The sequence below is a fragment of the Caretta caretta genome, chromosome 6, assembly GCF_965140235.1.
Source record: "Caretta caretta isolate rCarCar2 chromosome 6, rCarCar1.hap1, whole genome shotgun sequence".
Classification (NCBI taxonomy): Eukaryota; Metazoa; Chordata; order Testudines; family Cheloniidae; genus Caretta; species Caretta caretta.
In genome coordinates, this window is record NC_134211.1 from 116,178,731 (window position 1) to 116,204,545 (window position 25,815).

General features: G+C 39.0%; 1 protein-coding gene across 2 annotated transcripts in view; it reads right to left on the reverse strand.

Moving 5' to 3' along the window:
- BRF1 (BRF1 general transcription factor IIIB subunit) overlaps positions 1–25,815 on the reverse strand; it is a 231,604-nt gene that overhangs the window by 12,744 nt on the left and 193,045 nt on the right. For both annotated transcript variants that reach the window (XM_048853602.2, XM_048853604.2), the window contains one exon: positions 3,694–3,745. In XM_048853602.2, the coding sequence (XP_048709559.1) occupies positions 3,694–3,745 (52 nt within the window). The remainder of the gene's footprint in view (positions 1–3,693; positions 3,746–25,815) is intronic.

Sequence of the window (25,815 nt, forward strand, 5' to 3'; positions counted from 1 at the left end):
ATATGATATTTTCTGTCTTATTATCTATCACTTTCTTAATGACTCCCAACATTCTGTTCGCGTTTTTGACAGCCGCTGCACATTGAGTGGATGTTTTCAGAGAACTGTCCACAATGACTCCAAGATCTCTATCTTGAGACCCCATCATTTTATATGTATACTTGGGATTATGTTTTCCAAATGTGCATTACTTTGCATTTATCAACATTGAATTTCATCTGCCATTTTGTTGCCCAGTTACCCAGTTTTGAGAGATCCTTTTTCTAGCTCTTTGCAGTCTGCCAGGGACTTAACTATATTGAGTAGTTTTGTATCATCTGCAAATTTTATCATCTCACTGTTTACCCCTTTTTCCAGATGATTTATGAATATGTTGAATAGGACTGGTCCTAGTACAGACCCCTGGGGGACACCACTACTTACCTCTCTCCATTCTGAAAACTGACCATTTATTCCTACCCTTTGTTTCCTATCTTTTAACCAGTTACCAATCCATGAAAGGACCTTCCCTCTTATCCCATAAAAGCTTACTTTGCTTAAGAGCCTTTGGAGAGGGACCTTGTCAAAGGCTTTCTAAAAATACACTATATCCACCGTACCCCCCCTTGTCCCTTTGTTCACCCCCTCAAAGAATTCTAGCTGATTGGTGAGGCATGATTTCCCTTTAAAAAAACCATGTTGACTCTTTCCCAACAAATTATGTTCATCTATGTGTCTGACAATTTTGTTCTTTACTATAGTTTCAACCAGTTTGCCCAGTACTGAAGTCAGGCTTACCAGCCTGTAAATGCCGGGATCACCTCTGGAGCCCTTTTTAAAAATTGGGGTCACATTAGCTATCCTCCAATCATTTGGTACAGACGTTGATTTAAATGATAGGTTACAGATTACAGTTAGTAGTTCTGCAATTTTCTATTTGAGTTCCTTCAGAACTCTTGGGTGAATGCCATCTGGTCCTGGTCACTTATTACTGTTCAGTTTACCAATTTGTTCCAAAATCTCCTCTAATGACACCTCAATCTGGGACACTTCCTCATATTTGTCACCTAAAAAGAATGGCTCAGGTTTGGGAATCTCCCTCACATTGTCAGCTGTGTAGACCGATGCAAAGAATTTATTTAGTTTCTCCACAATGGCCTTATCGTCCTTGAGTGTTCGTTTAGCATCTCGATTATCTCGTGGCCCCACTAAGTGGTTAGCAGGCTTTCTGCTTCTGATGTACTTAAACAATTTTTTGCTATTACTTTTTGAGTCTTTGGCTAGCTGTTCTTCAAATTCTTTTTTGGCCTTCCTAATTATATTTTTACACTTCATTTGGCAGAGTTTATGCTCCTTTCTATTTTCCTCATTGGGATTTATCTTCCACTTTTTAAAGGATGCCTTTTTGCCTCTCACTGCTTCTTTTACTTTGTTGTTTAGCCACAGTGGCACTTTTTTGGTTCTCTCACACTTTTTTTAATTTCGGGTTACATTTAAGTTGAGCCTCTATTATGGTGTCTTTAAAAAGTTTCCATGCAGCTTGCAGGGATTTCATTTTTGGCGCTATACCCTTTAATTTCTGTTTTACTAACCTCCTCATTTTTGTGTAGTTCTCCTTTCTGAAATTAAATGCTACTGTGTTGGGCTGCTGTGGTGTTTTCCCCCTCACAGGGATGTTAAATTTAATTATATTATGGTCAGTATTACCAAGGAGTCCAGCTATATTCACCTTTTGGACCAGATCCTGTGCTCTACTTAGGACTAAATCAGGAATTGCCTCTCCTCTTGTGGGTTCCAGGACTAGCAGTCATTTAAGGTGTCAAGAAACTTTATCTCTGCATCCCGTCCTGAGGTGACATGTACACAGTCAATATGGGGATAGTTGAAAACTCTCATTATTATTGAGTTTTTTATCTTAATAGCCTCTCTAATCTCCCTGAGCATTTCACAGTCACTATCACCATCCTGGTCAGGTGGTCAGTAATATATCCCTACTGCTATATTCTTATTATTGGAGCATGGAATTACTATCTATAGAGATCTTACGGTACAGTTTGGAGGAGTTAGTGACAGCAATCACGACTCACATTTTGGTAGAGAGAGAGAACGCGCGTATGTGTGAGAGAGAGAGAATTACCAAAATGAGTATCGTGAATATGGTCACATAATTATTAAAAAGAAAAGGAGTACTTGTGGCACCTTAGAGACTAACCAATGTATTTGAGCATGAGCTTTCGTGAGCTACAGCTCACTTCTCACGAAAGCTCATACTCAAATACATTGGTTAGTCTCTAAGGTGCCACAAGTACTCCTTTTCTTTTTGCGAATACAGACTAACACGGCTGTTACTCTGAAACATAATTATTAACAACTCGTCCTCTGCAATATTACAATCTCAAACCAAAATACATAAATATTAAGTTTCATTATTTAGGTTTCAGAGTAACAGCCGTGTTAGTCTGTATTCACAAAAAGAAAAGGAGTACTTGTGGCACCTTAGAGACTAACCAATTTATTTGAGCATAAGCTTTCGTGAGCTACAGCTCAGTTCATTGGATGCATACTGTGGAAAGTGTAGAGGATCTTTTTATATACACACAAAGCATGAAAAAATACCTCCTCCCACCCTGCTCTCCTGCTGGTAATAGCTTATCTAAAGTGATCACTCTCCTTACAATGTGTATGATAATCAAGTTGGGCCATTTCCAGCACAAATCCAGGGTTTAACAAGAACATCTGAGGAGGGGGGGTAGGGAAAAACAAGGGGAAATAGGTTACCTTGCATAATGACTTAGCCACTCCCAGTCTCTATTCAAGCCTAAGTTAATTGTATCCAATTTGCAAATGAATTCCAATTCAACAGTTTCTCGCTGGAGTCTGGATTTGAAGTTTTTTTGTTGTAATATAGCAACTTTCATGTCTGTAATCACGTGACCAGAGAGACTGAAGTGTTCTCCGACTGGTTTACGAATGTTATAATTCTTCACATCTGATTTGTGTCCATTTATTCTTTTACGTAGAGACTGTCCAGTTTGACCAATGTACATGGCAGAGGGGCATTGCTGGGGGTGAGCTGTCACTTCTTCCTCTGCCCCAGGAGCAGACAAGGGAGGGAAACAGGACACCAGAATTACAATTCTCTCCCTGGCTACCTGCTTGCTCCATGGGGGAAGTCATCTACCACTGGTCCTCAACAGGAGTTGATTACTTCCTCCTGTGTGCCAGTTCAGCTCTGCTGGATAATACAGTGAGGGAGTAGGGACAACGCTGCTTACTCCCTGCCACTGCTCTCTTACTCAATTTGTTTGTTTTTTAGAAGCATATGGATGTTATTTCCCCTCTCCCCAAACTGGAATTCCTGTTGAATATATTAAATATGAATAGTTACCTGGTTTATTGAGAGGTTTGTGTTCACAGTTTCACTTACCCTTCCATTCGGAATCCCTATTTTTGTAAAAGCAAATAATTCCAACTGGAAAACAGAGGGCATCATCTTTGCAATGATCCCACTTATTGCTTCTGGCCTGATCAGAGGGACCAATCCTGATCTCTTTGACTCGGAATTTACATTCCCATAACAGATATCAGAATCCGGTCCACTAAGGTTTGTGATAGTTGCCATAATCAATGTTAAGTATTGGATTATGAGTTAAGTCAATTTTCAGATTGCAGTTGTGTAGAAGGGTTCTGGGAGAGGTGGTAAACTTCACATACCTCTTCAGTTGCAGCCTTTTTAGCTAGTTGTGTAGAAATCAAGGGTCTCAATCTGGAAAGAAGAAAAAAGGCGTTGGTGATTATTAGAAAAGTTATATTGTAAATGTAAAAACACAAGGTCAGTTTGACACAGACTGCAGTCACTTGTTCTCTGGCCAAGAGAACAAGTTTGCTAATGTCATCACACTATGTATTTATTTTATCCTTTCAATTTAAAAATATAAAAGAAAGTCTATGCACAAGCCTTACACACAGTTTAACAGTAATTAACATTTACATTCAGTAAAACTATCACCTAGCAGCTCAATACAATAAAGGATGGTCTAGACATGAAAGTTGATTCGGAATAAGGTAGGGTGTGTTTTTAAAGAGGTTTAGCTATTCCTGATTAACTCCATGTGTGAATGCTCTTATCCCAAAATAATAGTGTCTTGTTTTGAATACATTTAATCCATTTCCAAAGTGGATTAATCTTATTTGGAATACAATTAATCAGGAATTATTAATTTAGGAACAGCTAATCAGAATAACTCCCCATGTAGACAAGCCCTTAGAAAAAAGGCAAGCTAATAAGCACAACAGCAAAACTCCATCCCATACTCCACCCAAAGCCCTTCTTAGCTCTCCCCAAAGGCCCTATAAAATAGATTACTTTTGCCACATGTTCTGAAGGCCAAAAAATTTCTACCCATTGCTGGCCCCTCCCTCTTTTCTGTTATAGTGAGAAGGACAGATTCAGTGAGCCAGATTCTGTTCCTAATTACACCAGTGTAAATCTGGAATCACTTCCCTTTATTTCAGTGAGGTGATTCCAGATTTACACTGATGTATCGAGATTACATCAGTATGGTTTTAACATCTTATATCTAATCTTGAACTAGACAACAGCAAAAAACAAAAGGATCCTACATGAGCTGAAAGAAAGAAATCCTGGAAGCTGAACTTGAGCATATTTTTAAAAGTATTGCATAGCTGGGGAAAGGACCGCAGACACACATTTGGAGATCAGTCTGTATTATTTTGCCACTCAAGTGCTAAGTGTTGTCATTGCGAGTCATTTCAAATCCTGTTTCCTTATTGCTATGAACACTGTTCTCAACTGAGTTCTGGTTGCTTTGTGTCCCCTCTCTTCACCCAGGTATACCCAGCTATAGAGAATGGTTTGCCTGGTACCTAAATTCTGCTCACACAGGTTCCCGGGCATACCTCTGAATGAAGTTTAAGTTTCATTCACAGAGATGTACACCTCCAGAGCTAAGCTTTCATTTAGAGTAAGATGCTTCTTTCCCTCTATTCAGCCACTGATTCTGGCATTCTTTAGCATACAAACAAAGAAGTTGTTCTCCAATTTAAAAAAAGACACTAAATCTGACTATTCTACAGTAGGAAGCAAAACCCCAGAGAATGAGTGGAGAGTTTTAGTCTTCATTATCTGACAGAGAAGAAAATATTAAAATTCAAGAGACAGGCGTTCAGCTAAGAGTCGTCTTTGCAGCGCTTCAGCACATTTTCAGGATACTTGAACATCTGGGGCAGTCCAAAGTGAACTTGTTTTCAGTGCATCCAACCAAGCTGATGTTTGGGCAACATTTCAAAGGCAGAGTCTATGCGCTTGCACCTACAGAGTGATTTGGAATACAACGGTATTCTTTTACAACTATTGTCTGTTGCACTTCATGATTATCAACATCATCATGGAAGAAGATGATACCATTAACCCAGAGAATGTATTTACTCCCTGTAAGTCCCAATGGATCCTTCGACATACAGAGAAAACATTTGAAGGCACAGATACGAATCTTACTCTGTGTCCGACTTCCTCTTTATGCTGCCCCACCTGAGTTATACAACTTTCCTAATATCTGAATATGTGTATTATACTGTTAATCATGGTTTTCTAATACAGAGTACCAATTTAGATGCACACACGCATGAGAATGCAGTAACAATATCAATAGGCTAGATAAATGAAGGTTGCTGGTAAAATATCTGTTACCCTGTATTCACATACTTGAAAAGCAGTAGATATTAAAGCTCTCTATTTGAAAACAGTGTGATTATTGCAATTAACACTCTATCCAAAAATTAGATTTGTTGCCACGTTATTGAGTGACAACATGCCCCCCAAGAATACCCTGAAGCCTTGCCCCTCCCCAGTTAGAACAAGCTATAAAATAAGCCCAGAAGGCACTCAGAATGTTCTGGCCTTTGTTTCAGAGGCAATAATGCATGCGCTTACACTGAACAATACAATCACTGCTACGCTAAGTACACAGTCAATATTCAAGTGTCATTTTAATTACAAATGTTCCCATAATGAAGAAAAAAGGATTCTGACTTGTGAAACCCCTATTTGTAAACTGCAACCCTAAACATAAGGAGCCATTCTATTGCACTTTACAACAATGAGAGACTACGTACTCCACAGGCTGTATTCCTCTACTATGTTAGTGTTCAGAAAGCATGTTTATTTCTCAGTAGTAGAAGTACTGCAGTTCTCAGAGCAAGCCAAAAATAATACAGAAAAAACATATATATGAAGTACTGGAAAGACACTGGGCCTGATTCTCCTCTCCTTCTACTGATCTTACAGTAGTGGGACTTCCCTGACTTCAGCAGAGTTAATCCCAATTTAAGCAAGAGGATCAGGCTCATTAATTAGTATGTACGATCAACAAACACCAGCAGTGAAAAGTGGAGAACTAAAACCATCACATACAGAGATACATTGTGTCAACTTATTTTCCTCAGAGGATAACTTCTTCAATTAAAAAAAAAAGTAATTTTGTCTCTTGGCTGGTGATGTCATTATCTCCACAGAGACCCCTAACTATTACTGTACAGAGCACTGAAGAAAGATTTTACAGTGTTGTTTTTTTTTTAAATGCCCTGATGCCCTGACCTCCTTAAAACAGAGCAGCTGCTGCCACACCAACCATATGGAACAATAAATTACTGGCTGCCATGGCTACAGATACTGGCTCCTTCTGCAGTCTGATTTAACCAGGGAAGGCTAGAATATTGTAGTGTGCCATCACTGAAGAACAGAGCTGTTTCTGAGGCTTGAGTGGGATGGGGCATTAATGCTCAAATGAGCAGCTTCACAAAAAGAGGACAGCCAAAGTCCTTTATGCCACTTTCAACATGCATGTACCCCCATCAACATGACTACCTCCCCATCTATCCCAGCTCATCAGACTTGCTGAACACTGCGCTTTTGCTGAGCAGAAGAAATACTCTGAATTAGGAGCTGTTTTGTCTCATATGTTTTGTATCATTTCCTGGGTTAAGACACATTGTGATATACAGCATGATTCTGTTTAAAATATAATACTTTGACAAAAATGAAATGGCTCTCATGATCTTTCTAAATGCTTCTGTAATCATTCATCATTTACTGTATCTTCTGGTTTTATACATTTGCATTATGAACTATGAAACTGACAGAATTAAATATATTAAAAATAAACCACAAAACAAGCAATGTTGTGAATGGTAAAGCAAACCTACAAAAGGAAAAAGATGTACAAACGCCAAGTGCAACATACAGGTTTCAAGCTAATTTTGAAAAATTATTCATATGTTCCAGTCAACCAACATATATAACATGTGAAATTGATACTCTTGACATTTTTTTGGTCAGAAAGTAATGGCACAGTATTTGTCGTTAGTGTCTGCTCACTGTAGAATCTGCTTAGCTCCAGCTTCAGTTAAGACGTACAAGACAGCATCTAGGTTTGTCCTCCAGCGTAACAATTTAAAAGAAGATTCAGTATAATAGAATCTGACAGGGCTGAAGATCACATAAATTGAACTTTCAAAGTGAACAAATGCTTTGAAAAACAAGCTGACTTTTTAAAAAAGTTTTTAAAACAAACTTTTTATTTTGCTTATTACTTAATAAACAAAGATTATATAACACAGTACATAAAACAGAAAGGAAGTTATGGGGCAATACAGATGTGTAATTTATATTAGGCAATTCATCCACCCAGGGGATTATTATACCATAACAATCTCCTCAATTTAATTCTGGAAATAATAGTTTTAGAAAGTCACCAAAAGCTCTCTTACTGCTGAAATTTAATTTAACCCATCCACATAGGAAACCTCTTACTGCTGCTTACCACCCATACTAATGTTATAGACAGAAGGACAGACAGACAATGAATACATGATGGCGTGATGTGATATAATGGGTTTATCATCACGAGTCTGTGATGGCTGTGTTAATCATGAGTGGAGAAACCTTGAGTAAAATTATGCAGGTCATCCGAGACAAGTGCCAATGAAACCTATATAACCATGCCATTCCATCATGCATTCTGTAAACACCACATGTGTGGCAGAAAATCTACTGTGAAGTGCTCTAGAGAATTTTATTGGTGTTGTTTTGGCATCGCTCTCAGTTATAAAGCCAGGCTGTCTTTGTACCAGGACCAACTGAACAGACTTCTGCAGAAGGGGAAAAACAACAATTGTAAACATCTCTAACAGTGACATTAAATAGCTTTCCAGGTCAAGGATTTAAGGGTGTCCCCCCTACTAGAAAGTTGGGAATCTCCTCTTTTCAATAGCGTCAAGCTCCTGCTAGCAGCAAACTTTAAGCCTGCCATTGGTTCCAGCCTGCATAGTTGGCTATCCTAAGCCTCAGACCCGTGGTGGTATTTTTGCAGAAGGTGAGGGATTGAAGATCCCATATTCTCAGGACAGAACAAAACATTTCTCTGGCAGCTTGGAGTCAATGCAACTACTGCTAAGTAGATGGGCTGCAGTCTGAGTGACACTGGCACCTGGCTCTAACCCATACTCTCAACTGTGTAAACTAGCCCAGGTTTAAAGCACCTCCAAACACAGGTTAGAGGTTTTTCTGTGTGGACAAGGGGGCAGGGCAAAGGCTAAAACCTGGGTAAAGAGCCCAGGTGAAATGTGCAATGAAGACATACCCAGTAAGGAAACAGTAAAGGGGGTAGGCTTTGCAGTGGGGATGCTCTCACCTGGACAAGGCAAAGCAGAGTGGCTCAGAGCCAGATGCTGATCACCTGGACTAGCGCTAGAGTGAAGACATACCTCAAGAGAAACATCTACTGGTGAAGAATAAAGTCAGCATCTGCGCTGTTTTCCTAAAGACTGTTGCATCTTCTTCAGAACAGACAAGCACTCTGCTAATATACAGGTGCCTGGACACATTTTCCATACCTGTTCTTGTGAGTGAGAAGGGAGGAGTGGATAGGGATGAAAGACAAGACTGAATATTTTGCTGTGTACCTGCAGCACTCACTGATCTCCAAGACCTCAAAAAAATGCTGTAAAACATCAACATGGTGTTTTTGTCACTGACCACAACAAGATATTTTCAACTACAAAAATGGAGGGAGTTCAAATATAAAGCCACGGCACTGAGCCTCAAGCAAAAATAAACCAAAGAGCAGATCAAGGAGAGCCTCTATATGTCTCTCACTCTAAGAAATTACTGCAGACCATGGGAAATTGCAATTGCTCTAGGTCAAGAAAGGCTGGCTCTGGTAACTTTACTGCCTTGGCCGATGCACCTACTTTCTGACATTATGAAAGTGGAAGAAAGGGTTGCCATTTTTCTAATTGCTGGTAACCACAACCCCAAGGCCCCAGTCCCTGCTCTGCCTCTTCCCCCAAGGCCCTGCCTCTGATCTGCCCCCTGCTCTGCCTCTTCCTCCAAGGCTCCAACCCACATCGCTCACTACTCTGCCCCACCCCCCACCCCCCAGATCATCTCAAGGAGCCTGCCTGCGCTTGCTTGGCTTTGGTTCAGGTGCCATTTAGGGTTGCCAGGTCCCCAAAAACCAGGTGCCTGGCAACCCTAAATGGCACCCGGACACAGAAGGTAAAACCCGGACGGGTGGCAACCCTAGTGGAAGACTTTACTGGATTTGTCAATTTATGGATGCTGATGAACTCACCTCTTGAGAGCTGTCAATAGCGGAAAGTATTTGCAATTAAAAAAAATAAAATCTAGACTTGATCAAAGCCACTATCCAAAAGATGCCATCCCTTTCACCACACCAGCTGGAGCCTTTTCTGCCTGCTCAAATGAAATGGTGGCAGAAAGGCAGATTTGCATCTTATAGGAAAAGCTTCTTGAAACAGAGGAAGCTGTATAGCTGGGTTACAACTTTACTCTGAAAAGTATGTAAAAAACCACACTATGGCTCCGAATCAGTAAGACACACAAACCTGTGCCTCACTTTAAGTATGCAAGTAGTCCCATTTTAAGTGCTTAACTGCCTTGCTGTACTGGGGCCCAAAATGGTTGTGGTATATAAGGCACGTACCTTGAGAAGAAAAAATTTATGGAAATTATATAAGGCAATCTAAACACCAATCATTTTTACATCCTGTGCTTACAGCTACGGATAGACAAATCTTTCTAAATTAACAAATCACACAAACACTTCTATAATCTGATTAGAGCTAAATTACATTGTGAAGATGTGTATTTCCAATGGCAAAGTTCTTAACAGTAGTGTTTTTGCCTTTAATTCTCGTACAAATGTATTATCCCAGATGTAGCTGATGAGGTCTACAAGTATTTGCTTTTGGACAGGTGTTTTTGATCAATCTCAACCTCATAAAAACAGATAATGAGGCCAAAGATGAAAAGGAAAAACATCTAGTAATGTGCAGTCTCGGAGAACAATCCACAGAGACTGTTATACCCAAAGGTGATGCAAGATTTATTGTCAGATCTTTCCTGTTTAAAGTATGTGACATTACAAGGACAAATATCATACTAGACATAACATTAAATTACCTCTTCCTCCTCCACTACCTCAGATAATACAACACTGTTTAAACGAGGTGCCGCTTGCAGGTATATGCAGGGGAACACATTAATTTAAGATTCAGGTAACTGTAATTTCATACAAGTAACTCATCAAAGCACAAGGGTATACAGTAGAAACATCCCCCTCTCCCCCTGTGTCTGGTATATATTACATTAAAGAGCAATTTCATTGCCAACCATCTGGAAATCAATGTATTCCAAATTTTATTTCATGATTACCAACATTCGTCTTCATAACTCATTTCCAATTATAAGCAATAAATCATTTCTTCTTGCCTCTAATTTATAACAGCCAATTAAGGGAAATCTCTTATTTAAATAGCAAGTATATCTTTACATTACACATATTTTGAGGTATGCACTGAACATGACTACTCAAACAGCCTAATGGCGATATGGTGGTACAGCACTGCTTTGGCAGGTACTACGGAACACATACAAAGGCAAATACCATACTTTGTACTCTCATGACTTGTGTATCTCAGGACTTTGTGCAATTTAAGAGATCAGTGTTACATGACTGATTTAACTGAGATGAAATTGGTAGTTTGCCACCCATGAAACAGCATGTATCTGAGGTAAGTTTCGAGTCATGACCTCCCTAACAGGAATTGCATTAAAAGGAAGAAGTGGGCCAGTAGTGCAGTCTCTTAAACTAATTAATTTTTTAAAATACAGCTATGAGAGTTAAAGTTGAGTCAAGGCAGCTTTAACTTTCACATTGGAAGTCTGTGACAGAATGTACCTGGTATTCACACCCTACACACTATGGTAATAATCTATGTACAAAGTATGCCTTGTGAGTAGGGCTCCGTGACTTCTGCAGGGGCTAGTGTGGCTGAACCCAGGGCCAGCTGCTCAGGTGGCCCCGGGAACAGCCACACCAGCCGCTGCTCCAGTTGCTCCAGGCAGCGGTCCCTGGCTGGCTGGAGCAGCCGCGCAGTCCATGGCCCCCAGCAGCAGGTGCCATTGGCCCCAGGCGCCCTCCCCAGCCCCGGATGCCCCTCAGCAGCAGCCCACTCGCCCCCACCCAAGATTTAATCATAGGTATTTTTAGTATAAGTCATGGACAGGACACAGGCCATGAATTTTTGTTTCTAGCCCGTGACCTGTCCATGACTTATACTAAAAATACCTGTGACTAAATCATAGCCTTACTTGTGAGCTATCATTTGAAAACTCATAATTTGCTGGTCATTACTTTCCTGATAAAATGTGCGTGGCAATATTTTATGCGAAGTTATAAGACTCCACTGTACGGTATTACTAACATATATTCCAAACTGAGGTTGCAAAACAGGTCTGTCTCAAACAAAGGAATGTGTGCTCTGCTTAATTTGCATGTAAGCAGTGAACACAGTCATAAAGCAGGAAGGTAAACAAAGAAAGCTCAAACAGGTGAGGAAAAAGCAGCAGTAAACATCCTTCCCCATAGACTTTTTCTCTCCTCGTATCCAGTTGGAAATGTTTTCAAGAAGGGGACAAACTATAAAAAGGAAGGGAAAATCCTGCAAGGCACCTTGCCCCCAATTGCATTCAAGGCATCTGAAGCGACAAAGGAAGCATTCATTGGATTCGTCCTCTGTTTTGAATTTAACATAATTTGTTAAATTAGGCACCAGTTGCCTAACTTTTATCTTTATTTTTCTTGTAATCATTTCTGACTTTTATGCCTCAATACTTGTACTCACTTAAAATCTCTCTCTTTGTAATTAATAAATTTGTTTTATCTAACCCAGTGTGCTTGAACTGAAGTGTCTGGAAACTCCATTTATGGTGACAAGTTATGTGCATATTATTTCTATGAAAGAAATAATACACTTTATATACACTTGTACTGTGCAGGAGAGGTCTGGGCAGCACAGGATACACATTTATGGGTTTCAGAGGAACAGCCGTGTTAGTCTGTATTCGCAAAAAGAAAAGGAGTACTTGTGGCACCTTAGAGACTAACCAATTTATTTGAGCATGAGCTTTCGTGAGCCACAGCTCACTTCATCAGATGTGTACCGTGGAAACTGCAGCAGACTTTATATACACACAGAGAATATGAAACAATACCTCCTCCCACCCCACTGTCCTGCTGGTAATAGCTTATCTAAAGTGATCAGCAGGTGGGCCATTTCCAGCACAAATCCAGGTTTTCTCACCCTCCACCCCCCCCACACAAACTCTCCTGCTGGTGCTAGCCCATCCAAAGTGACAACTCTTTACATAATCAAGTCGGGCTATTTCCTGCATAGATACAGGTTTTCTCACTTCTCCCCCACCCCCATACACACACAAACTCACTCTCCTGCTGGTAATAGCTCATCTAAACTGACCACTCTCCAAGTTTAAATCCAAGTTAAACCAGAATATCTGGGGGGGGGAGGGTAGGAAAAAACAAGAGGAAACAGGCTACCTTGCATAATGACTTAGCCACTCCCAGTCTCTATTTAAGCCTAAATTAATAGTATCCAATTTGCAAATGAATTCCAATTCAGCAGTTTCTCGCTGGAGTCTGGATTTGAAGTTTTTTTGTTTTAAGATAGCGACCTTCATGTCTGTGATTGCGTGACCAGAGAGATTGAAGTGTTCTCCGACTGGTTTATGAATGTTATAATTCTTGACATCTGATTTGTGTCCATTTATTCTTTTACATAGAGACTGAGTTTGTGTGTGTATGGGGGTGGGGGGGAAGTGAGAAAACCTGGATCTATGCAGGAAATAGCCCGACTTGATTATGTAAAGAGATAGATAAGCTATTACCAGCAGGACAGTGGGGTGGGAGGAGGTATTGTTTCATATTCTCTGTGTGTATATAAAGTCTGCTGCAGTTTCCACGGTACACATCTGATGAAGTGAGCTGTGGCTCACGAAAGCTCATGCTCAAATAAATTGGTTAGTCTCTAAGGTGCCACAAGTACTCCTTTTCTTTTTACATTTATGGGTGATGATCTGGGACTGGGTGTGTTGAGGTCACCCTGCAGCATAACCAATGCTGGTTAGAGCCAAGGTGCGGCTGGCTGGCCGGCTGCAGCCCACACACAGACATAGCTGGGAGTGACTTACATGCTGGAGGCTGTTTGTGAGCAGTCCAGGCTGGAGGCTACAGCAGCAAAGCCTTGCAAAGGGTGCCACAGAGCAAGCACTAACAGTAAGCCACAGTAATGTGTGGAGCTAGACTGTGTGCTAACTCGCCCTGCTGTTTTGGGCCCTGTTAGGAATTGTGTGGTGCTTTGCGTGTATGTATGAATGTCACACTGTCAATGCACCAATTAATTTTGTGGTGCTTGCTGTACATTTATGATTATTGCACTGTTTGTGTCACTGATCCTAGGCGTTGTGTCACTCCGAACAGTAACAGGTCAGTGGGTGCTTTTAGTACAGGTCGGCATTCTGCAGCATATATTGAGAATGAGAATAAAGATAAATTATTTTCTAAAATATAGAATGTTTTTGAGTAACAAAACCACTACAGAAAATTCTATATGATGTAAAAGTAAAAGCATCCACCATGCAATCTGCTTGTAGATGGCCACATTCTTACGGCTGGTCCATAGCTGTGCCTACACAGCCTCTTCTCCCCACTTTCCCAGGAGATCCAGAATCTCCTGTCTACTGCAGGTCGGCTGGGCAGCTGCACACAACAATCGAGATCTGCTAGGTGTGCTTGCCACGCTGGACAATCAGGAAAAAGCATTTCAAAAATGTGCTGGGTTTTAACATTTAAAAGGTGGTGGTGGTGATGGTGAGAGAGGGACTGTTGGGTCTCCATGACACCTGGGCAGTGGAGTTCACAACTGTGACCAGAGAGGACAGTGTTGGCCATTGTGAAAGCTGCTGGAGGACTGTTAGTGTCAACACTCATGCTGCATCAACTTCAGTACATCGACCCTGGCTCAACGCCACTCAGAGAGGTTGTGTTACTGCATCACCCCTAATGGGGTGCTTACATCAGTGGAAGACAAATTTACGTGTAGACACGTGCACAGGTAGACTAACGCAAGATGGCTTACGTCAACCTAACTTTGTTGTGTAAACTAAACCAATATAAACCTGGCTTAAACCAGAACAAGCATGCCCAACACAGCCTATTGCATTGGGCAAATAAAATCAGTTTAAAATCCCATCTTAAGTTAAACCAGTGCACCTAGGTGTTGAACCTTTAAGAAAGGCTTCCTTTGTATAAAATATTAGTCACTGAAGTTACATAAGCATGAACATCAAACAAACAAAAGAGTGACTAAAAATCCTTTTCCCTCCTAATTGCTTAACCTTTCTTCAGCTCTTGTAATGTCACTGAACTAATTCTCCAGTTATCACAGACATCTTCCAGCCTACAAAGGATCTGAATTGTGAACGTAAAAAACAACTCTATTTAAAAAAAAACATAAATCATGCCATCTTTATTATACTGATTATTGGGATATGGAGCAAGGAAAGTGGGGAAAAAAAGGTTTAGTTGACTGACTAGGCATGGTGAAATTTGTGAAGTATATTACAAATAGGTGCCTCTATGCTGCTTCATTTATATAAAAAGTTTTTTTCCCCATGAAAATCATTTTTGTCAGCAGATTACTCTGTAGTGTCAAGAAGTTTTTCATCATATTTATGATACACAACAGATATTAATGCAACTATAATATGAATGTGTAAAACATGGAACAAATGCTAATCATCTCAAGTAAATCCCTTCTTTTTTACCTCAAAGAATTTTTCACCTCAGCTATTTTAGTTACTTGAAACAGGTAATGTACAAAACAGTGCAGACTGTAAATTCCCCAATATAGTTTAAATCCTTCTACATTCTGAGCTATGTTTGAAGATCAATAAAATTATACTTTTAGGTTAATCCTACTGCATTTTTTTTTATTTTGAACTTATACCTCAGGAACTCTAAACTAAAAATTCACAGTGAAAAGAGAAAAACTGATATACCTAAAAGACCTCAGCTACTTAAAGAAAGAAGCAGAGTGTTTAATGGGGAGGCTACATATGTGCAGTCTTTTTAACCTTTTGTGCTGTACACATCCCTCTCCAAAGCAAAAAGAAGATTAAGCCCAGCCTGAAGTCACTACTTCAAAGTCCACTAGTAATAATTTTGCCAATTTGTTTTTCCATTAGAACAAATGTCAACTAAACCAAAAGCATCAATAAATGCATACATTACAGCATGCAAAAAACAATTTGTTGGAATTGTGTCATATCAGGAAAATAAGGAAAACCTTTAACCATTATCAAATTAAGTTTTAAATCAGTGTAAGTTGCTATTTTTGTTTATTTCTTGTTGTCACTGTGCTCATTTTGTTCTGTAGATTTGAAAAACAAGTTCTGAAGAGTCAGCCAACAACAAATGCTAAATTAAAAGGATGGAATCGCTTTTTTTAAACATATGTCCTGAATCTTTTAAGTTTAGATCTGCTGTATTCTGTATATGGGTAAAGAATGCAACAAATGTTTTAGAAGAGTTTAGACCAATGAGACAACTGTCAGTTTTGGACTAACTTGTAAAAAAAAGTCTCCTTTTCCAGTTGTTTTAATTGCCACACTCTGTATTTTCCTTTATCAGCATTGCAGAATCATTCCAGCTGCCTTAATTTTTGCATCTGTAGAGTACCGTGGGAACATTAATACTTGGCAACGCTACATTTAAAGCGTTTAGGATGACTACACAAATCTGTACTTTCCTTTTCTTGGTTGTTTACTGCAGTATTAAAGTAGATGAAGAGATGGAGGAAGTATTTGTTTTAAAATATATATTTTTTATATATATATATAATGAACTCTTCGGGTATACTGTGCATATTTTCATGGAAGCTTAGGTCTCTCCGAATAAACCATTTTAATGCCACTGAATCAAATTCAACCATATACATGGCAGACTTACATTTAGGAATTAGTTCAGTAGCAGTTCATGACCCTTTGCTTTGAAGTAAACTACAGCACATTAGATCAAGAATTTACTAGCCTAGAACTATAAAGTTTGCCCCAGTATTAATGGAAAAGAAAAGTGTCAAAGTCACAAATAAACTTTCACTGTTACATCTAAGTTTGAGTTTTTGAACATCTTATTTGAAAACATTAATAGGAGGCTATAGGTATCTATTTATAATTAAACAAGAAAGGTTCATAAGGTCTCCCAGTGAACAAAATTAAAAACCACTTACTTGAAATGTAAGTCACCCAGATACTGCACAAAGCAAGCTATACCCACCAACAGAAAGGCATTAAAAAGCCTTTAAAAGGTAAAGATTGATCTATCCAATATATTCCCTAAACTGATTTATCAAATTCATATCAAATATATATATTCCATGTGAATTCTAACACCCATGCTGAACAGCATGTGGTAGGCCAAATTCCAACTCCCCACTCAATTCCCAGGATACAAATCCAAAATTAACATTGCAAAAGCAGCATGAATGTGGGATGGTATTTTTGCCAACTGCAGCCCTATACAGAGAACCCTTGTGTGTTATGTGACAACAAAGGGTGGCCGGGTCAGAAAGAATGCAGAGTAAATCACACTGACCATGTACCGTGACCATGCCCCAATATTCCTTCTCCATGGCTTCAGCCAGGGTTGACATGCATACTACAAACAGAGTTCATCAACAATTACATCCCACTGTTCCCCTCCTACCTACCTGTGGTACTTCTGTGGCCCCCATTACCACAGTATCTGAGCACCTGACAATCTTTAGTGTATTTATCCTCAACACCTTTGGGAGGTAGGGAGGTGCTTTTTATCTCCATTTTGCAGATGGGGAACTGAGGCAGAGAGACTAAATGACTTGCCAAAGGTCAGAGAGGAAGCCTCAGGCTAGCACCCTAACCACTGAAGTATCCATCCTCTTCCTCTCCGGTCTCTGTGCTTCCCTGAACAAAAGAAATTACCTAGCCTTATATTAATGATATTTTAATCAGCCTCCCTTCACTGGAAAAATTTTCATTAGTAACATAACAAAGTGCAAATAAAGTTGATCATCTCAAAGTTTACCTACTAACCACCTTGGTCAATGAACAAGCTATGTACTTGGTTGCTTTTACATCATCAGCACCTTTGTGGATCCATTTTTCTTTCTTCTTCTTAAGCATATTTTAGTACTGAAATTTATAAACCATGATTCACAAGCTATTTTCTCAGGATGACAGCATCATAAGTAAGAACTGAGAAGCTAGGTGTACGGTATCTGTCAGACAAACACTAAGTTGGCTCTAGCTACTAATATAAATAGCAAAAAAAGGCTTACGTTTATTAGAAACAGATTAAACAAGTTCTAATTCTTTGCAAATGCTAGAACTACTGTAGATACCTAGCCAACTCTAGCACAGCATGAGTTTTAGTTGTCTATCACTGCACATTTAAACACCTAAGGACTCTGAAATAAACGATGAATTGAATTCACCATCAAAAGACAAAATCCATGTTCTAGCTGCCAAAACCTTTAACAGCCTAAACAGAAAATGTCACAAATAATTTTCAGTAACAGTATAAAAATAAAAAACAACATTTTAAAGTCTTAAGGGGATGGATGGATAGACAGATAGACAGATAAATGAATTTTTTAAACAAGAATCATACTTCAATTGGATTGATAAAGCAGAACAAATTAAGAAAAAAATCTAATACGCAATTTTATTTTTAAGCTCTTCAGTTCTGTTAGGCTCATCAGCCTGAGGGACAAAGTCAACAGAGACATTTTTAAAAAGCAGTGCTGTTTTATTTGCATTAGGGTTCTGGGAATCTTCACTGGTGCCAGACAAAATAAAACAAAAACATTTTGAAGGAAAAAGGCCACACAATTAGAAGTGCTGTTTTGGAGGCTTTTCCATCCCATCTTTGACAAAGTCATAAATTATGCCTTAGGTGCACTTTACACACACACACATCCAAAATCATGTTTAGAATATCATTGCACAGGGATCCAAAGACACCTGCAACTTGAGCAGCTTTTGTGGTGCTGGCAGCAGTCTGAAATTCTTGCTGGTTTGGGTGATGTGACTTTGTAAGAGAAGGGAGTTTGTATACTTTGACAGGTTTCAGAGGAACAGCCGTGTTAGTCTGTATTCGCAAAAGGAAAGGAGTACTTGTGGCACCTTAGAGACTAACCAATTTATTTGAGCATGAGCTTTCGTGAGCTACAGCTCACTTCATCAGATGTTAAACATCTGATGAAGTGAGCTGTAGCTCACGAAAGCTCATGCTCAAATAAATTGGTTAGTCTCTAAGGTGCCACAAGTACTCCTTTCCTTTTGTATACTTTGAGGTTCTTTCCTCATTGTGATTTTAACCCGCACTTTCATGCTCCTCCTAAAAAGACCCAGTGGCAGTAAACTCTCAAGGTTTGCAGGGGCTCGTTTGGCAGACATGAATTACTAGCAAGCAATTTATTGCTGCTGAGCTGATGCAGTTTGTCTATTATGCTTAGGGATATTTTTGTATATATTAAAGGATCAAAAATGGGCTGCTTTATAAAGCACCTATATGAACATTTTAAAAAATGGCATTTTCACATTTAGACTCTATAATGAAGTGAAGTTTTGCTGAGCAAGAAGCTGCATATCTTTCAAAAGTATTGTACAAACAAGTTGTTTCCATATAAGTTGTTTTCACATGAGTAAGCAAACTACATCGAACCACCAGCAAAACAAGTTTTACTTTCCTCTCGTGCTTGCTAAAGTAAGAAATCATGAAAAAAAAACACACTAAGGTAACTATTTCTGTTTAAAATGAAAAAATGTCCATGAGAATAGTAATTAGAGTTAGGAAATAATTAGTCTTAGATTTGTTTCTGTAAGACAAAATTTCAAATGGGTCAACAGAAGCAATGTCAGAAAAAGGTCAGGACAATTCTCTTTCACACTAGGGACAGCTGTTGCAATTCACAGTAGTTTTTCTTTGTTGTTGAGAGAAGAGAGATGACTGCAGTCTTAATACCTGAAGTAGTGTATGAGAGCCAAATGCTCATGGAAAATCAGCATCCTATCTACAAACTTCTAAACCATGTTTTCAGTTCTTTTCAAATTACTAATATAATTAACTGAAATTGAATTCTGAGGAAAAATTTGGCCCTTGTTCAACCAGGTACGACCCTCCCCCCTCAAAAATTATCACAAATCCTTTTACACCAGATCTGTATTTGGTCCAAGATGATCTCTATCAGCAGCAGTAAAATATAAAGGCCCATCCAGTCAGCCATCACTTTCTCCAGGGACCTCTATTTACTCACTAAGAGTGAAATTCACTCACGGTGCACAGAGCCAGTACAAAGCCCCTCAGCTCCACGTAAACTTTGCACAGGGCTATGTAGGGACAAGCAGCTGCACAGGGTGCCTTTGCATTCCCAACACATTACAAAAACGTTCCCTGTGTTGGCCCCACATAAGCTGCATGGAAGATCACGCTGGGGACAGACTATAGAAGGGGCTATGGACTGGTACATACATGAATCCAGCGGTACCAATACCCCATAAAACTGGTGCCAGAGGGCTGCGAACACTAATCCAGGCCTTGGATCCTGACTCCAGGCTGGGGAGGTGGATTTTACCTTCAGAACTCCTCTACCAACATACAGCTTAAATACTCAGGCTTTGTTCTGGTATAGTCACCTCCACCCAGGCAAAGCCTACCTTCTCCCACTGTCAATTACACATTCCTATATTCAGTATTACAGTAATCAGAGGATGCTTCTTGTTGATCAGCTAATAACCAGTCCTGGACAGGAATAAACTCTACAGCCAAAGTCCAGAATAAGATAGTTACTCAGTTTGAGAGGAAGTAACATTAAGACATTATATAACCAGATTCTGTAGCATATAATCAAATTTTAAATTACAATAAAAAAACCTACCAGAAATGCATGTCACACTACAGAAAGGCAAACTGTTACAAAAATGGGAGCCTCTTTATTCTGGAATAACACTGTGGAGCTGTGCGGCCACTGGTTCCTCTGCCAGCATGGCCAATCAGAGTGGGGCCAGGAGGGCCATTTGGCCTGGGCCTCAAGCTCAAATTTAGACACTTGTAAATCTTTTGGCAAATAAGAAATGTGATTTGGTAACAGACAATGTTTTTGCACAGAAAAAGTCTAGAAAAGCAGTTGTTAAATAAAAAATATTCAAATTATGTCTCACTCTTTTTTGTTGCCTTATTTTGTTTTTGTGTGTCATCATTTTTTATTTTTATTATGGGTAGGGGCCTCAAAATCTGGAAGTGGCCGCGCACCCCCTGGGATCATCTCGCGCACCCCAGTTTGGAGACCACTAGATTAGAGCAGATAACTTCCACAAAGTTATCCAGCCAGTCAGAAGGAAGCAGAGAGCAGTGTGTGGCTGCTCTCTTAGCCCTACTACACGCACAACTCCTCCCTACCCAAAAAGAGTCCTAACCCCAAAGGCCCCATGCTCCAGCACAGGCTGGAGGGACAAGGAACAGCGGTTCTTCCTTCCTGCTAGTTTCTACCTGGGTTCTTTGGCTTCTGCTTTCTCCTCACTCTCAATAGTGAAGGGCATCATACTAGTCAGAGAAATTAGAGGAGACCATTACTCATATCATCTAGCCAGTGCACACGGTCAAGTTTCTTGTTCTTTGTCACAAAAACGATGGGGCTTCAACCTCCCTTTGGAGACTAAACCTCAGTCTAATTATAGACTGCACTGTCAAGACATGCTTTTCTGCTATTCCAGTGAAATTTTCCTTTTCTAAGGTTCATCCTTTTACTATTAGTTCTACCCTCCCATACTACCCTATATCATTGTTCTCCACCTTTGCTGTTTGTTTGTTTGTTTCAAGTATTTGTAGATGTTTATGTCATCCCTTAGTCACTCCTGAACCAAACTATACATACTCTGGCAAAGTCAGACCTGACAGCTATGTGCGCTTATAAGTCACCGTCTCCAGACACCATTATTTTTCTCTCTGAGTTCTCTCTCATTTCTCTATATCTTTCTGGTGCAGACAATCAAACAACTGAACACAACATTCTAGACTCAAAGTTCTACAGGGAAGAACTCTTCTCCTCCCTAATCCATGATGTGATGTTTCTTGCACATATGGCTCAAACTTAGCCTTTATTACAGACTCATATATAATTTGCTGACTACTATCTCCCCCCTGCCCCCGTATCTTCCAGTATTATGGTTTCTACAGGTTTCACTCCCATTTATTATGTGCATTTCAGATTTTGATTTTTTTTTGGGTGCATTAGATCAAATTTTTCCACAACGAATCTCACTTTATTTCCTGCCCTTGTTTCTAAAGCCCTCTAGGTGTAGTTGTTTTACATCTTATTCCCCAATGATGTTCAGAACCACACTCAATTTATTGTCTTCTGCTAATTTCATTAACACTGTTCACCCCTTTTTCCAAATAATTTTTGAACACTGGATCTCACATATCATTACACTGTTCCAAACACCTTTGTGCAACTCAATATCACTACTTGTTGTTTGTTTGGGAAAAGATTGTAGCACTGGGGGAAAAAATAAAAAGGACTTGAGTGAGAGAAAGTGCCTGAAAAGTCTGTTTCCTCAAGGAAACAGGAAAACATCAGGAAAACATTAAAGAAGGTGAAAAAACTATATCTGTTAACAACATTAGATCCTGAAAGATTTTGCTTTTTCTCATGACCTGCTTTGTTAGGTATCTGAAGGTAACTTTTGCCAGGAACAGATGGTGTTCAACTGGCAAATGATCTAGAAGACAGCACTGAGATGATGTGTGGAAGTCTGGTCAGTTATCCAAATATGGTATGAATAGGAATGCAGCTGCCCAAAAAGCCTTTGTTTCAAAAAGGAAATGTAAGTAGGACAAAGAGAAACCTCTGGGCAAGACATTTTAGGATAAAGATAAACTTGACTGTAGAATAATCACACTTTGTCCCAAGTGAGTCCATCTTCACGGTGGATGTATCAAATAGTCACTGGACCTTTCAACATTAGATAAGGTGGATGAACAATAATTGGACATATACACACAAAAACAGAGCAGTGGATCTTTTAACATCTGGTGGAACACCTCAAAAAATGGAAAAGGGTATTATAATTGAGATGACAGTGCTCAAAAGTACAAACACATCCTAATCCTCTATGCAATACTTTCAGGTGACCAATTAAATGTTATCTAGATTTTCATCTCCAGTATGACATTACCCAAAACAATGTACGAGACTTGCAAATCAGGGACTTTACGTATTATCCATATGACTTGGATATGTAAACAAAACCTTTGTTAGAGAGTTAAGACTGAAAGAATGTTTCAGTGGAGTACAGCTAAAATCCAAAAATTTCATTTCATTTACAAAGTTCTATACCTTTAAAAACCCCAAACATTAAAAAGTATGGAAACGAACAGTTAAGGGATCCAGACAGTTACCAATTCTAAAGATTGAGGCTTACCGTCACCCATACACACTTAACATTGCTTCCTAATATAATTTGCAAAAATGTACTTTGAATTGAAAATAAAGTACTAGGAGATTATTCTTCAAGGGTGATCTCCTAGTAATTTGTTACTCTGACCTTTATGTATATTTTTGCTCATTTTTTTAGGTGGCAATGTTACATTTGAGTGGGTGGTCTAAGTCTGGCGGTGTGATGGTGATGTTAAACATATTTATGAGGAAATCATTATCATTCTATTAATACTTTATTGTGCTTTAAGGAACTAAATTGGTACCTCAGTGGAGACTGTTTCATATATGCACCCAAACACTTCAAAGCCTTACAGATATGAATCTATCACACTGAGAATTTAAATGTATATTTTATGGTTTATTTTTTAAAAAATAACAGACCAATACCATTATGTTTAATTAAGATCTAACATACCACTAATATAATTTAGACCCACGAATACAAGGAAATTCATATCTAATGCTGATCACTCTGTCCTTAATTCACCTGTCTGTAGCACACAGATAAGATAAATCATTACAAGGACCATTGCAAAATGTAGATATGAGAGGGGAATTAAGAAGCATATGTCATACCTTCATTTTGAACTGCTTTGTTTGGGGGAGGGGCAGGGGAGTGAGAGATGTTGCTTCAGATGGGCTCAGCAGCATTAGAATCTTGGGTGCTGTATTCTGCAGCAGAAAGACCATATTAAGCTGTTTACTAAAGATAGCCCTGATACACTCTTATTCATCAGGGGATGCTGGGAACAGAGCAGCTGCTCTCATTCAGAGGATGATGTAATTCTCAATGCTGTCAGCAGAAACTCCCTTTTATGCCCTGAGCTTTCACTGTTCTTTGAAAGCAAGCTTCATACTTCTTTCATGTCATCTACCATTTAATGGACGTTCAGACCTCCCTAGATTGAGACATGGCTAATAATCTGTATTTATTTCATGTCACTTACACTTTCCTCCTTGATAACTGACTTGCACATGATTTTCAGGTGAAACTCAAATGCTAACTAACTTTTTCAGCTAAAGCCATAGATTTTGTTGCATAGCTACCATTTTATAAGGCTTTTCCATTTTACAAGCAACAAGCTTCTACTCCTTCTAGCCAAAACGTAAATGCTATCAAAGAGACAGAAACCTAAACACAACACTTTTATAACAATTCACTGTACATCTACTGCAAACAATTAAAAACATTAAAAAATATTAACAAATATTAAAACAAATTACAGACTGACTCAGCAGCAAGCTTCATAAATTCACATTACAATAACCAGTCAAAAAGGAACGGAAAGTGATACATTTCTGGCTCATCTGGACATTGGCAAAAAGCCCCCAAGAAACCTTGTAATTTTTCAAACAAGATCCTAGCCCATCTCACAAGTCAGGTTTCTCTCTGCCAGATGGTCGATAGGAGTGCTAATGGAAAGAATGAAGCTGAAATAAATCTGCCACTTTTAATCAATCACAGGCAACCGTGTCATTGATGAACTGCTCATGATATGACAATCTGCCTTTGGATAGTTATAAGCAAAAACCTGATAAAATGTCATGCCTACATATTTATTGTCAGTATCATATAAATTTAATGAAGGCATTTTTGTGAATTAAACACCATTCATTCACCAGTGATTTCATGAGTCTCTCTGAAACCCACTGGATAGAAAAACAATGTATATACATTTGCAATTACATGCATAGAGTTTCACTGCAGGAACTGAAAATAATCGAAGTTCACAAGACCCTCTGTCATTAACAAGTTTTCAAACAAAGGCCCCGATCCTGCAACCAGACTTATATACGGAACCCCACTGAAGACAAAGATAGCTCCCAAGATCCACTCACGTGAGCTTCAGTGACTGCCAAGGGGCCCCAGGAGTCTGTTCGTATAAATTCAATCACAGGATTGGGCCCTAAAACCAAACTTGTTACTATGTCTACATGCAATATAATGTAGCAGAAACTCATCTATATTTACTAGACACTACTTCTCCCTATTACCCAAATTATAAACTCCCCATAACCTAAGTTATAAATGAAAAGCGCCTCACTGAATTTCATGGTAATTTCATGGCTCCGATCATAAAAATATTTTGACAAAAGATATTCTTTAGCTCCCACTGCCTTTTGCAAAGAACAAAGTACAGACTTTAATTTGTCCAGGTCAATCCTTAATGTTATTTATTCTTGTTCTGCATTTAACTTGATAGCATCTGCCCAAGTGTGACTTCACTGGGGAGTTTTGTTTGAATCAGAACAGCACAATCAGCCCCCGAGATCATTTTAAAGAATATTGAACTGTGTGCATGCATGGGTAGAATACTGTTGATCCATTTTATGAAATGATGAGTGCTGAGATGAGTGTCTTGACCTCTTGAAATTTTAAGGGCTGCATTTTTATTCCAGTAATAATACTTGGAGAGACAATCACTTACAGTTATTGTAGACTGTTATGGCACCATAGATTAGCCTCAGAGTACTGATTTTCATGAGACCACGTGGCACATATGTGAATGATCCACACTGTTTAATCAGTGTGTATTTTAGATGTTTCTGAATGATTTTCCCTTTTAAAAATCCTTTTTTTGCTGTGAATTTGTGAGTAGAACAAAAAAATACTTATTTTCCTTTCCATGAAGAATGAAAATCTGTTCTAGATTTAAAGAAATATTGTAGTCAAAACATCTAGGACCTACATTAAACACAAAAACAATAAATAATATTAAGACTCACTGTGAGAAGAGACAAATGAAAGCTAAAAACATTCAAACTCAAGGCTGACATGATACAATAATGAAGACCAAAAAGGGAATGATTTGCTGGTCCATTAATATACCTACCTCGCAGGTAGTTGGAAAAGACATCTGAAATATACCTGTCATGTCTTAATCCCATTCTAATGCA